Below are 16,013 nucleotides of genomic sequence, written 5' to 3'. Positions count from 1 at the left end.
TCCAATTCACTCTATTCCTTGCATGCCTTTCACCCTCCTGCATGTTCAGGCCCTGATCACTCAAAATATTTTTCACTCCATCCTTCCACCTCCAATTTGGTCTCCCACTTCTCCTCGTTCCCTCCACCTCTGACACATATATCCTCTTTGTCAATCTTTCCTCACTCATTCTCTCCATGTGACCAGACCACTTCAAAACACCCTCTTCTGCTCTCTCAACCACACTCTTGTTATTTCCACCCATCTCTCTTACCCTTACATTACTTACTCGATCAAACCATCCCACACCACATATTGCCCTCAAACATCTCATTTCCAGCACATCCACCCTCCTGCGCACAACCCTATCCATAGCCCACGCCTCGCAACCATACAACATTGTTGGAACCACTATTCCTTCAAACATACCCATTTTTGCTTTCCGAGATAATGTTCTCGACTTCCAAACATTCTTCAAGGCTCCCAGAATTTTCGCCCCCTCCCCCACCCTATGATTCACTTCTGCTTCCATGGTTCCATCCGCTGCCAGATCCACTCCCAGATATCTAAAACACTTTACTTCCTCCAGTTTTTTCTCCATTCAAACTTACATCCCAATTGACTTGACCCTCAACCCTACTGTACCTAATAACCTTGCTCTTATTCACATTTACTCTTAACTTTCTTCTTTCACACCTTTACCAAACTCAGTCACCAGCTTCTGCAGTTTCTCACATGAATCAGCCACCAGCGCTGTATCATCAGCGAACAACAACTGACTCACTTCCCAAGCTCTCTCATCCACAACAGACTGCATACTTGCCCCTCTTTGCAAAACTCTTGCATTCACCTCCCTAACAACCCCATCCATAAACAAATTAAACAACCATGGAGACATCACACACCCCTGTCGCAAACCTACATTCACTGAGAACCAATCACTTTCCTCTCTTCCTACACGTACACATGCCTTACATCCTCGATAAAAAACTTTTCACTGCTTCTAACAACTTGCCTCCTACACCATATATTCTTAATACCTTCCACAGAGCATCTCTATCAACTCTATCATATGCCTTCTCCAGATCCATAAATGCTACATACAAATCCCTTTGCTTTTCTAAGTATTTCTCACATGCATTCTTCAAAGCAAACACCTGATCCACACATCCTCTACCACTTCTGAAACCACACTGCTCTTCCCCAATCTGATGCTCTGTACATGCCTTCACCCTCTCAATCAATACCCTCCCATATAATTTACCAGGAATACTCAACAAACTTATACCTCTGTAATTTGAGCACTCACTCTTATCTCCTTTGCCTTTGTACAATGGCACTATGCAAGCATTCCGCCAATCCTCAGGCACCTCACCATGAATCATACATACATTAAATAACCTTACCAGCCAGTCAACAATACAGTCACCCCCTTTTTTAATAGATTCCACTGCAGTACCATCCAAACCTGCTGCCTTGCCGGCTTTCATCTTCCGCAAAGCTTTTACTACCTCTTCTAAGTTTACTAAATCATCTGGTAACAACAATTGATGTCCTTAACTATTCTTCCAAGATGAAGCTCTGGTGACAGGTTAGGGACAGTGCCATCTTCCGGATTTTTCTCACACAGGCTCCTTCATCTTGTTTGTTGCCAGATGTTAATCTTTCATTTTGACCCGTCTTCATTTTTTTACCTTAATTTGGGGGTTGAACCTCATCAGCTATGTATCAGACCAACTTTCGAGTTTGTCAAGGTCCTCTTGTAAGGTGATGCAATTCTCCATGCCCTTCACTTCCCACATTGTCCTATGCATCTTTTGTAAACATATTCAGGTAGAAGTCCATACCCTGTGGCAAGTCGTTTACAAAGGTCAGAAAGAGTATTGATCCCAGTACAGAAATTGTGGCATCTTGATGATGACCCATTTTGAGAAGGCTCCTATGACATGTAACCTTTGTTCCCTTCCTTTTAGATAATCATGTGTCCACTGAACGAGAGTAGGTTTGCATGAGAGGCAAAATTGTTTTGAGATACATTAATTCAAAATCAAATGAAATTCATTGAATGCAGAGGTTTTCGATTTTAGTAAAAAAAAAAAAAATCTAAAACTGTTTCATTTCAGTCACACTGAAAAGAAATTAATAGTTCCGAGACTCAGCATAATTTTGTTGCGACTTTAATAGCATGGAAAACTTGATAAAATGAAAAAGATCTAAGTTGTTTGACTACAAAAAAGAAATAGAAATTCCTGAGAATATAGCAGAATGTACAAATCTCTCATTGGTGTGTGTGTGAACCTCATTCAAAAGGGAGTGCATAGTTCAGCGACAGAAATGCTTCACAAAATCTAATAAAAATCTCAACCAATAAAGTAAGAAAACTCTGTCTTTGATAAGTCCTATTGTGTAGTGATTTGAAAAATTTGAATGTAATTCAGCTCAGAATATTACCTTGTTTTCCAGATAGATGATGCTGTGATGAGATCTTGTCGCAAGTATATGAGATCTGTGTGTGGAGACTGCTTGGACAGATATGATGGAGGAAACTACAAGGTATAGTATAGTTTTAAAGTATTGAAATATTTAAGATGGATTAATGAAGAAGTATGTGCTAAGAATGTAGTCATTATAAATGGTTGCGTAGGAATACTCTAATTACAGTTTTTGTAAATTGTAGTCAATTGTCTGTTTTAGGTACCTAAATGCAATGGTAAAATATTGTTTTTATAATATATAATGAAAAGTGGGGGGGAAAATGGTGTCAGAAATGCCCATAGATGCTTAATTAAGCTGTTAAATTAAGTCAATCTAAGAATATCATCTATATGTATCGTATTTACTGCGTAATGAGAATGAACTTGGAGTATTGTGATATATTTTTCCTGATTATTTCAAGTATAGAAGTGTTTCAATATCTCATTTCAATTCTTAAAGAAAAAGTTTTTTGAGGTAAAAAATACCCTGAACTATTACCTGCAATCTTTTCTACTTTTTTCAGGAAAATCGATTTCCTTTAAAATCTCATTATAAGACGTATTTTTCATGCTCAATAAAAATCTGGGGTTGAAATATCATTTGGTTGTATTTAAAGCCCTTAATTAAGCTGTTAAATAGTCAATCTAAATATATCATCTGATTATTTGCATCGTAGTTACTGCGTAATTAGAATGAACTTCGAGTTTTGTGATACATTTTCCCTGATTATTTCTAGTATAGAAGTGTTTCAATATCTTATTTTTGAATTCTGAAACAAAAACTTTTTTGAGCTACAAAGTTTTTGGTGCAGTTTTTGGTACTTTTTGCAGAAAATTAGATTTCCTTTAAAATCTCATTATAAGAAGTATTTTTCATGCTGAATACAATTCTGGGTTTGAAATATCATTTGATTGTATTTCAGATGCTTAATTAAGCTGTTAAATTAAGTCAATCTAAGAATATCATCTATTTGCATCGTATTTACTGCGTAATTAGAATGAACTCAGAGTATTGTGATATATTTTTCCGGATTATTTCAATTATAGAAGTGTTTCAATATCTCATTTTTCAATTCTGAAACAAAAACTTTGTTTGTGAAAAAATACCCTGAACTATTACCTCCAATTTTTGGTACTTTTTGTAAAAAAATCAATTTCCTTTAAAATCTCATTATACGAAGTATTTTTCATGCTGAATACATATCTAGGGTTGAAATATCATTTGGTTGTATTCCAGACCCTTATTTAAGTTGTTAGATAAAGTCAATCTAAAAATATCATCTGATTATTTGCATCGTAGTTACTGCGTAAATAGAATGAACTTTAAGTATTGTGATATATTTTCCCTGATTATTTCAAGTATAGAAGTGTTTCAGTATCTCATTTTTCAATTCTGAAACAAAAAGTTTTTTCAGCTAAAAAATACCCTTTGCAGAAAAATTGATTTCCTTTAAAATCTCATTATAAGAAGTATTTTTCATGCTTAATACAAATCTGGGTTTGAAATATCATTTGGACGTATTTCAGACCCTTAATTAAGCTGTTAAATTAAGTCAATTTAAGAATATCATCTATATGCTTCGTATATACTGCGTAATTAGAATGAACTCGGAGTATTGTGATATATTTTTTTATTATATCAAGTATAGAAGTGTTTCAATTTCTCATTTTTCAACTTTCAAACAAAAAGTTTTTTGAGCTAAAAAATACCCTGAACTATTACCTGCAATTTTTTGTACTTTTTGCAGAAAATTAGATTTCCTTTAAAATCTCATTATAAGAAGTATTTTTCATGCTGAATACATATCTAAGGTTTAAATATCATTTGGTTGTAATTAAGACCAATAGTTAATCTGTTTAATAAAGGCAATCTAAAAATATCATCTGAGTATTTGCATCGTAGTTACGCCGTAATTGGAATGAGCTTTGAGGATTGTGATATATTTTCCCTGATAATTTCAAGTATAGAAGTGTTTCAATATGTCATTTTTCAATTTTCAAACAAAACTTTTTTAAGTTAAAAAATACCCTGAACTATTATTACCTGCAATTTTTTGTACTTTTTGTAGAAAATTAGATTTCGTTTAAAATCTCATTGTAGAAGTATTTTTGATGCTGAATACATAAATAGGGTTTGAATATCATTTGGTTGTAATTAAGACCCTTGATTAAGCTGTTTGATAAAGTCGGTCTAAAAATATCATCTGATTATTTGCATCGTACTTACTGCGTAATTGGAATGAACTTTGAGGATTGTGGTATATTTTCCCTGATAACTTCATGTATAGAAGTGTTTCAATATCTCATTTTTCAATTTTCAAACAAAATGTTTTTTGAGCTAAAAAATACCTGCAATTTTTGGTACTTTTTGTATAAAATTGGATTTCCTTTAAAATCTCATTGTAACAAGTATTTTTCATGCTGAATACATATCTAGGGTTTAAATATCATTTAGTTGTAATTAAAACCCTTAATTAAGCTGTTTGATAAAGTCAATCTAAAAATATCATCTGATTATTTGCATCGTAGTTACTACGTAATTAGAATGAACTTTGAGGATTTTGGTATATTTTCCCTTATAATTTCAAGTATAGTAGTGTTTCAATATCTCATTTTTCAATTTTCAAGCAAAAAGTTTTTTGAGCTAAAAAATACCCTGCAATTTTTGGTACTTTTTGTAGAAAAATCGATTTCCTTTAAAATCTCATTATAAGAAGTATTTTTCATCCTGAATACATATCTAGGGTTGAAATATCTTTTTGTTGTATTTAAGACCCTTAATTAAGCTGTTAAATAAGGTCAATCTAAAAATATCATCTGATTATCGTAGTTACTGCGTAATTAGAATGAACTTTGAGTTTTTTGATATATTTTCCCTCATTATTTCAGGTATAGAAGTGTTCCAATATCTCATTTTTCAATTCTGAAACAAAAAGTTTTTTGACCTAAAAAATACCTGCAATTTTTGGTACTTTTTGCAGAAAAATCGATTTCCTTTAAAATCTCAATATAAGAAGTATTTTTCATGCTAATACAAATCTGGGTTTGAAATATCATTTGGTCGTATTTCAGACCCATAATTAAGCTGTTAATTTAAGTCAATCTAAGAATATCATCTTTATGCGTCGTATTTGCTGCGTAATTAGAATGATCTCGGAGTATTGTGATATATTTTTCCTGATTATTTCAAGTATAGAAGTGTTTCAGTATCTCATTTTTCAACTTTCAAACAAAAAGTTTTTTGAGCTAAACAATACCCTGCAATTTGTGGTACTTTTTGTAGAAAATTAGATTTCCTTTAAGATCTCATTGTAAGAAGTACTTTTCATGCTGAATACATATCTAGGGTTTATATATCATTTGGTTGTGATAAGACCCTTAATTAAGCTGTTTAATAATGTCAATCTAAAAATATCATCTGATTATTTGCATGGTAGTTACTGCGTAATTAGAATGAACTTTGAGGATTGTGGTATATTTTCCCTGATAATTTCAAGTATAGAAGTGTTTCAATATCTCATTTTTCAGTTTTCAAACAAAAAGTTTTTTGAGCTAAAAAATACCCTGAACTATTACCTGCAATTTTTGGTACTTTTTCTAGAAAAATCGATTTCCCTTAAAATCTCATTATAAGAAGTATTTTTCATGCTGAATACATATCTAGGGTTGAAATATCATTTTGTTGTATTTAAGACCCTTAATTAAGCTGTTAAATAAAGTCAATCTAAAAATATCATCTGATTATTGGCATCGTAGTTACTGCGTAATTAGAATGAACTTTGAGTATTGTGATATATTTTCCCTGATTATTTCAAGTATAGAAGTGTTTCAATATCTCATTTTTCAATTCTGAAACAAAAAGTTTTTTGAGCTAAAAAATACCCTGAACTGCAATTTTTGGTACTTTTTGTAGAAAAATCGATTTCCTTTAAAATCTCATTATAAGAAGTATTTTTGATGCTGAATACATATCTAGGGTTGAAATATCGTTTGGTTGTATTTAAAACCCTTAATTAAGCTGTTAAATAAAGTCAATCTAAAAATATCATCTGATTATTTGCATCATAGTTACTGCGTAATTAGAATGAACTTTGAGTATTGTGATATATTTTCCCTGATTATTTCAAGTATAGAAGTGTTTCAATATCTCATTTTTCAATTCTGAAACAAAAACTTTTTTGAGTTAAGAAATACCTTGAACTATTACTTGCAATTTTTGGTACTTTTTGCAGAAAAATAGATTTCCTCTAAAATTTCAATATAAGAAGTATTTTTCATGCTGAATACAAATCTGGGTTTGAAATATCATTTGGTCATATTTCAGACCCATAATTAAGCTGTTAAATTAAGTCAATCTAAGAATATCATCTATATGCGTCGTATTTGCTGCGTAATTGGAATGATCTCGGAGTATTGTGATATATTTTTCCTGATTATTTCAAGTATAGAAGTGTTTCAATATCTCATTTTTCAATTTTCAAACAAAAAGTTTTTTGAGCTAAAAAATACCCTGAACTGTTACCTGCAATTTTTGTACTTTTTGTACGAAATTAGATTTCCTTTAAAATCTCATTGTACGAAATACTTTTCATGCTGAATACATATCTAGGGTTTAAATATCATGTGGTTGTAATTAAGGTCCTTGATTAAGCTGTTTAGTAAAGTCACTCTAAAAATATCATGTGAGTATTTGCATGGTAGTTACTGCATAATTAGAATGAACTTTAAGGATTGTGCTATATTTTCCCTGATAATTTCAAGTATAGAAGAGTTTCAATATCTCATTTTTCAATTTTCAAACAAAAAGTTTTTTGAGCTAAAAAATACCTGAACTATTACCTGCAATTTTTGGTACTTTTTGTAGAAAAATCGATTTCCTTTAAAATCTCAGTATAAAAAGTATTTTTCATGCTGAATACATATCTAGAGTTGAAATATCATTTGGTTGTATTTAAGACCCTTAATTAAGCTGTTAAATAAAGTCAATCTAAAAATATCATCTGATTATTTGCATCGTAGTTACTGCGTAATTAGAATGGACTTTGAGTATTGTGATATATTTTCTCTCATTATTTCAAGTATAGAAGTGTTTCAATATCTCATTTTTCAATTCTGAAACAAAAAGTTTTTTGAGCTAAAAAATACCCTGCAATTTTTGGTACTTTTTGCAGAAAAATCGATTTCCTTTAAAATCTCAATAAAACAAGTATTTTTCATCCTGAATACAAATCTGGATTTGAAATATCATTTGGACGTATTTCAGACCCTTAATTAAGCTGATGATACAGCGCTGGTGGCTGATTCATGTGAGAAACTGCAGAAGCTGGTGACTGAGTTTGGTAAAGTGTGTGGAAGAAGAAAGTTAAGAGTAAATGTGAATAAGAGCAAGGTTATTAGGTACAGTAGGGGTGAGGGTCAAGTCAATTGGGAGGTGAGTTTGAATGGAGAAAAACTGGAGGAAGTGAAGTGTTTTAGATATCTGGGAGTGGATCTGTCAGCGGATGGAACCATGGAAGCGGAAGTGGATCATAGGGTGGGGGAGGGGGCGAAAATTTTGGGAGCCTTGAAAAATGTGTGGAAGTCGAGAACATTATCTCGGAAAGCAAAAATGGGTATGTTTGAAGGAATAGTGGTTCCAACAATGTTGTATGGTTGCGAGGCGTGGGCTATGGATAGAGATGTGCGCAGGAGGATGGATGTGCTGGAAATGAGATGTTTGAGGAAAATGTGTGGTGTGAGGTGGTTTGATCGAGTAAGTAACGTAAGGGTAAGAGAGATGTGTGGAAATAAAAAGAGCGTGGTTGAGAGAGCAGAAGAGGGTGTTTTGAAATGGTTTGGTCACATGGAGAGAATGAGTGAGGAAAGATTGACCAAGAGGATATATGTGTCGGAGGTGGAGGGAACGAGTAGAAGAGGGAGACCAAATTGGAGGTGGAAAGATGGAGTGAAAAAGATTTTGTGTGATCGGGGCCTGAACATGCAGGAGGGTGAAAGGAGGGCAAGGAATAGAGTGAATTGGAGCGATGTGGTATACAGGGGTTGACGTGCTGTCAGTGGATTGAATCAAGGCATGTGAAGCGTCTGGGGTAAACCATGGAAAGCTGTGTAGGTATGTATATTTGCGTGTGTGGACGTGTGTATGTACATGTGTATGGGGGGGGGGGGGTTGGGCCATTTCTTTCGTCTGTTTCCTTGCGCTACCTCGCAAACGCGGGAGACAGCGACAAAGTAAAAAAAAAAAAAAAAAGAATATCATCTATATGCGTTGCATTTACTGCGTGGTTAGAATGAACTCGGAGTATGGTGATATATTTTTCTTGATTATATGAAGTATAGAAGTGTTTCAATATCTCATTTTTCAATTTTCAAACAAAAAGTTTTTTGAGCTAAAAACTACCCTGAACTATTATTATTTTTTTTTTATTATACTTTGTCGCTGTCTCCCGCGTTTGCGAGGTAGCGCAAGGAAACAGACGAAAGAAATGGCCCAACCCACCCCCATACACATGTATATACATACGTCCACACACGCAAATATACATACCTACACAGCTTTCCATGGTTTACCCCAGACGCTTCACATGCCTTGATTCAATTCACTGACAGCACGTCAACCCCGGTATACCACATCGCTCCAATTCACTCTATTCCTTGCCCTCCTTTCACCCTCCTGCATGTTCAGGCCTCGATCACACAAAATCTTTTTCACTCCATCTTTCCACCTCCAATTTGGTCTCCCTCTTCTCCTCGTTCCCTCCACCTCCGACACATATATCCTCTTGGTCAATCTTTCCTCACTCATTCTCTCCATGTGTCCAAACCACTTCAAAACACCCTCTTCTGCTCTCTCAACCACGCTCTTTTTATTTTCACACATCTCTCTTACCCTTACGTTACTCTCTCGATCAAACCACCTCACACCACACATTGTCCTCAAACATCTCATTTCCTGCACCTCCATCCTCCTGCGCACAACTCTATCCATAGCCCATGCCTCGCAACCATACAACATTGTTGGAACCACTATTCCTTCAAACATACCCATTTTTGCTTTCCGAGATAATGTTCTCGACTTCCACACATTCTTCAAGGCCCCCAGAATTTTCGCCCCCTCCCCCACCCTATGATCCACTTCTGCTTCCATGGTTCCATCCGCTGCCAGATCCACTCCCAGATATCTAAAACACTTCACTTCCTCCAGTTTTTCTCCATTCAAACTCACCTCCCAATTGACTTGACCCTCAACCCTACTGTACCTAATAACCTTGCTCTTATTCACATTTACTCTTAACTTTCTTCTTCCACACACTTTACCAAACTCAGTCACCAGCTTCTGCAGTTTCTCACATGAATCAGCCACCAGCGCTGTATCATCAGCGAACAACAACTGACTCACTTCCCAAGCTCTCTCATCCCCAACAGACTTCATACTTGCCCCTCTTTCCAAAACTCTTGCATTTACCTCCCTAACAACCCCATCCATAAACAAATTAAACAACCATGGAGACATCACACACCCCTGCCGCAAACCTACATTCACTGAGAACCAATCACTTTCCTCTCTTCCTACACGTACACATGCCTTACATCCTCGATAAAAACTTTTCACTGCTTCTAACAACTTTCCTCCCACACCATATATTCTTAATACCTTCCACAGAGCATCTCTATCAAGTCTATCATATGCCTTCTCCAGGTCCATAAATGCTACATACAAATCCATTTGCTTTTCTAAGTATTTCTCACATACATTCTTCAAAGCAAACACCTGATCCACACATCCTCTACCACTTCTGAAACCACACTGCTCTTCCCCAATCTGATGCTCTGTACATGACTTCACCCTCTCAATCAATACCCTCCCATATAATTTACCAGGAATACTCAACAAACTTATACCTCTGTAATTAGAGCACTCACTCTTATCCCCTTTGCCTTTGTACAATGGCACTATGCACGCATTCCGCCAATCCTCAGGCACCTCACCATGAGTCATACATACATTAAATAACCTTACCAACCAGTCAACAATACAGTCACCCCCTTTTTTAATAAATTCCACTGCAATACCATCCAAACCTGCTGCCTTGCCGGCTTTCATCTTCCGCAAAGCTTTCACTACCTCTTCTCTGTTTACCAAATCATTTTCCCTAACCCTCTCACTTTGCACACCACCTCGACCAAAACACCCTATATCTGCCACTCTATCATCAAACACATTCAACAAACCTTCAAAATACTCACTCCATCTCCTTCTCACATCACCACTACTTGTTATCACCTCCCCATTTGCGCCCTTCACTGAAGTTCCCATTTGCTCCCTTGTCTTACGCACTTTATTTACCTCCTTCCAGAACATCTTTTTATTCTCCCTAAAATTTAATGATACTCTCTCACCCCAACTCTCATTTGCCCTTTTTTTCACCTCTTGCACCTTTCTCTTGACCTCCTGTCTCTTTCTTTTATACATCTCCCACTCAATTGCATTTTTTCCCTGCAAAAATCGTCCAAATGCCTCTCTCTTCTCTTTCACTAATACTCTTACTTCTTCATCCCACCACTCACTACCCTTTCTAATGAACCCACCTCCCACTCTTCTCATGCCACAAGCATCTTTTGCGCAATCCATCACTGATTCCCTAAATACATCCCATTCCTCCCCCACTCCCCTTACTTCCATTGTTCTCACCTTTTTCCATTCTGTACTCAGTCTCTCCTGGTACTTCCTCACACAGGTCTCCTTCCCAAGCTCACTTACTCTCACCACCCTCTTCACCCCAACATTCACTCTTCTTTTCTGAAAACCCATACAAATCTTCACCTTAGCCTCCACAAGATAATGATCAGACATCCCTCCAGTTGCACCTCTCAGCACATTAACATCCAAAAGTCTCTCTTTCGCACGCCTGTCAATTAACACGTAATCCAATAACGCTCTCTGGCCATCTCTCCTACTTACATAAGTATACTTATGTATATCTCGCTTTTTAAACCAGGTTTTCCCAATCATCAGTCCTTTTTCAGCACATAAATCTACAAGCTCTTCACCATTTCCATTTACAACACTGAACACCCCATGTATACCAATTATTCCCTCAACTGCCACATTACTCACCTTTGCATTCAAATCACCCATCACTATAACCCGGTCTCGTGCATCAAAACCACTAACACACTCATTCAGCTGCTCCCAAAACACTTGCCTCTCTTGATCTTTCTTCTCATGCCCAGGTGCATATGCACCAATAATCACCCACCTCTCTCCATCAACTTTCAGTTTTACCCATATTAATCGAGAATTTACTTTCTTACACTCTATCACATACTCCCACAACTCCTGTTTCAGGAGTATTGCTACTCCTTCCCTTGCTCTTGTCCTCTCACTAACCCCTGACTTTACTCCCCAGACATTCCCAAACCACTCTTCCCCTTTACCCTTGAGCTTCGTTTCACTCAGAGCCAAAACATCCAGGTTCCTTTCCTCAAACATACTACCTATCTCTCCTTTTTTCACATCTTGGTTACATCCACACACATTTAGGCACCCCACTCTGAGCCTTCGAGGAGGATGAGCACTCCCCGCGTGACTCCTTCTTCTGTTTCCCATTTTAGAAAGTTAATACAAGGAGGGGAGGATTTCTGGCCCCCCGCTCCCGTCCCCTCTGAACTATTCCTGCAATTTTCAGTACTTTCTGTAGAAAATTAGATTTCTTTTAAAATCTCATTGTAAGAAGTACTATTCATGCTGAATACATATCTAGGGTTTAAACATCATTTGCTTGTAATTAAGACCCTTTATTAAGCTGTTTGATAAGTCAATCTAAAAATTTCATCTGAGTATTTGCATCGTAGTTACTGCGCAATTAGAATGAACTTTGAGTTTTTTTTATATATTTTCCCTGATTATTTCAAGTATAGAAGTGTTTCAATATCTCATTTTTCAATTTTCAAACAAAAAGTTTTTTGAGCTAAAAAATAACCTGCAATTTTTGGTACCTTTTGCAGAAAAATCGATTTCCTTTAAAGTCTCAATATAAGGAGTATTTTTCATGCTGTATACAAATCTGGGTTTGAAATATCATTTGAACATATTTCAGACCCTTAATTAAGCTGTTAAATTAAGTCAATCTAAGAATATCATCTATATGCGTTGCATTTACTGCGTAATTAGAATGAACTCGGAGTATTGTGATATATTTTTCTTGATTATATCAAGTATAGAAGTGTTTCAATATCTCATTTTTCAATTCTGGAACAAAAAGTTTTTTTTAGTTAAAAAATACCCTATTTTTTGTACTTTTTGTAGAAAATTAGATTTCCTTTAAAATCTCATTCTAAGAAGTATTTTTCATGCTGAATACATATCTAGGGTTTTAATATCATTTGGTTGTAATTAAGACCCTTAATTAAGCTGTTTATTAAAGTCAGTCTAAAAATATCATCTGATTATTTGCATCGTATTTACTGCATAATTGGAATGAACTTTGAGGATTGTGGTATTTTTTCCCTGATAATTTCATGTATAGAAGTGTTTCAATATATCATTTTTCAATTTTCAAACAAAAATTTTTGGTACTTTCTTTAGAAAATTAGATTTCCTTTAAAATATCATTGTAAGAAGTATTTTTCATGCTGAATACATATCTAGGGTTTAAATATCATTTGGTTGTAATTAACACCCTTAATTAAGCTGTTTAATAAAGTCAGTCTAAAAATATCATCTGATTATTTGCATCGTAGTTACTGCGTAATTAGAATAAACTTTGAGGATTGTGATATATTTTCCCTGTTGATTTCAAGTATAGAAGTGTTTCAATATCTCATTTTTCAATTTTCAGACAAAAATTTTTTTGAGCTAAAAAATACCCTGCAATTTTTGGTACTTTTTGTAGAAAAATCGATTTCCTTTAAAATCTCATTATAAGAAGTATTTTTCATGCTGAATACATATCTAGGGTTGAAATATCATTTGGTTGTATTTTATATTTATTTATTATACTTTGTCGCTGTCTCCCGCGTTTGCGAGGTAGCGCAAGGAAACAGACGAAAGAAATGGCCCAACACACCCCCCCCCCCCCCCCCATACACATGTATATACATACGTCCACACACGCAAATATACACACCTACACAGCTTTCCATGGTTTAACCCAGACGCTTCACATGCCTTGATTCAATCCACTGACAGCACGTCAACCACAGTATACCACATTGATCCAATTCACTCTATTCCTTGCCCTCCTTTCACCCTCCTGCATGTTCAGGCCCCGATCACACAAAATCTTTTTCACTCCATCTTTCCACCTCCAATTTGGTCTCCCTCTTCTCCTCGTTCCCTCCACCTCCGACACATATATCCTCTTGGTCAATCTTTCCTCACTCATTCTCTCCATGTGCCCAAACCACTTCAAAACACCCTCTTCTGCTCTCTCAACCACGCTCTTTTTATTTCCACACATCTCTCTCACCCTTACGTTACTCACTCTATCAAACCACCTCACACCACACATTGTCCTCAAACATCTCATTTCCAGCACATCCATCCTCCTGCGCACAACTCTATCCATAGCCCACACCTCGCAATAATACAACATTGTTGGAACCACTATTCCTTCAAACATACCCATTTTTGCTTTCCGAGATAATGTTCTCGACTTCCACACATTCTTCAAGGCCCCCAGAATTTTCGCCCCCTCCCCCACCCTGTGATCCACTTCCGCTTCCATGGTTCCATCCGCTGCCAGATCCACTCCCAGATATCTAAAACACTTCACTTCCTCCAGTTTTTCTCCATTCAAACTCACCTCCCAATTGACTTGACCCTCAACCCTACTGTACCTAATAACCTTGCTCTTTCACATTTACTCTTAACTTTCTTCTTCCACACACTTTATCAAACTCAGTCACCAGCTTCTGCAGTTTCTCACATGAATCAGCCACCAGCGCTGTATCATCAGCGAACAACAACTGACTCACTTCCCAAGCTCTCTCATCCCCAACAGACTTCATACTTGCCCCTCTTTCCAAAACTCTTGCATTTACCTCCCTAACAACCCCATCCATAAACAAATTAAACAACCATGGAGACATCACACACCCCTGCCGCAAACCTACATTCACTGAGAACCAATCACTTTCCTCTCTTCCTACACGTACACATGCCTTACATCCTCGATAGAAACTTTTCACTGCTTCTAACAACTTTCCTCCCACACCATATATTCTTAATACCTTCCACAGAGCATCTCTATCAACTCTATCATATGCCTTCTCCAGATCCATAAATGCTACATACAAATCCATTTGCTTTTCTAAGTATTTCTCACATACATTCTTCAAAGCAAACACCTGATCCACACATCCTCTACCACTTCTGAAACCACACTGCTCTTCCCCAATCTGATGCTCTGTACATGCCTTCACCCTCTCAATCAATACCCTCCCATATAATTTACCAGGAATACTCAAAAACTTATACCTCTGTAATTTGAGCACTCACTCTTATCCCCTTTGCCTTTGTACAATGGCACTATGCACGCATTCCGCCAATCCTCAGGCACCTCACCATGAGTCATACATACATTAAATAACCTTACCAACCAGTCATCAATACAGTCACCCCCTTTTTTAATAAATTCCACTGCAATACCATCCAAACCTGCTGCCTTGCCGGCTTTCATCTTCCGCAAAGCTTTCACTACCTCTTCTCTGTTTACCAAATCATTTTCCCTAACCCTCTCATCACTTTGCACACCACCTCGACCAAAACACCCTATATCTGCCACTCTATCATCAAACACATTCAACAAACCTTCAAAATACTCACTCCATCTCCTTCTCACATCACCACTACTTGTTATCACCTCCCCATTTGCGCCCTTCACTGAAGTTCCCATTTGCTCCCTTGTCTTACGCACTTTATTTAAGTCCCTTAATTAAGCTGTTAAAGTCAATCAAAAAATATCATCTGATTATTTGCATCATATTTACTGCGTAATTAGAATGAACTTTGAGTATTGTGATATATTTTCCCTGATTATTTCAAGTATAGAAGTGTTTCAATATCTCATTTTTCAATTCTGAAACAAAAAGTTTTTTTAGTTAAAAAATACTCTTAAACTATTATCTGCAATTTTTGGTACTTTTTGCAGAAAAATAGATTTCCTTTAAAATCTCAATATAAGAATTATTTTTCATGCTGAATACAAATCTGGGTTTGAAATATCATTTGGTCATATTTCAGACCCATAATTAAGCTATTAAATTCAATCTAAGAGTATCATCTATATGCCTCGTATTTGCTGCGTAATTGGAATGAACTCGGAGTATTGTGATATATTTTTCCTGATTATTTCAAGTTTAGAAGTGTTTCAATATCTCATTTTTAATTTTCAAACAAAAAGTTTTTTGAGCTAAAAAATACCCTGAACTATTACCTGCAATTTTTGGTACTTTTTGTAGAAAATTAGATTTCGTTTAAAATCTCATTGTAAGAAATACTTTTCATGCTGAATACATATCTAGGGTTTAAATATCATTTGGTTGTAATTAAGGCCCTTA

General features: G+C 35.9%; 1 protein-coding gene across 5 annotated transcripts in view; it reads left to right on the top strand.

The window, feature by feature from the left end:
• LOC139750783 (spermine synthase-like) overlaps positions 1-16,013 on the top strand; it is a 140,088-nt gene that overhangs the window by 75,432 nt on the left and 48,643 nt on the right. For all 5 annotated transcript variants that reach the window (XM_071665520.1, XM_071665517.1, XM_071665519.1 and 2 more), the window contains one exon: positions 2,443-2,532. In XM_071665520.1, coding sequence (XP_071521621.1) covers positions 2,443-2,532 — 90 coding nt within the window. The remainder of the gene's footprint in view (positions 1-2,442; positions 2,533-16,013) is intronic.

This window comes from Panulirus ornatus, chromosome 10 (genome assembly GCF_036320965.1).
Source record: "Panulirus ornatus isolate Po-2019 chromosome 10, ASM3632096v1, whole genome shotgun sequence".
NCBI lineage: Eukaryota > Metazoa > Arthropoda > Malacostraca > Decapoda > Palinuridae > Panulirus > Panulirus ornatus.
Note: the sequence above shows the minus strand (reverse complement) of the source record. Positions and strands in the feature narration are given on the sequence as shown.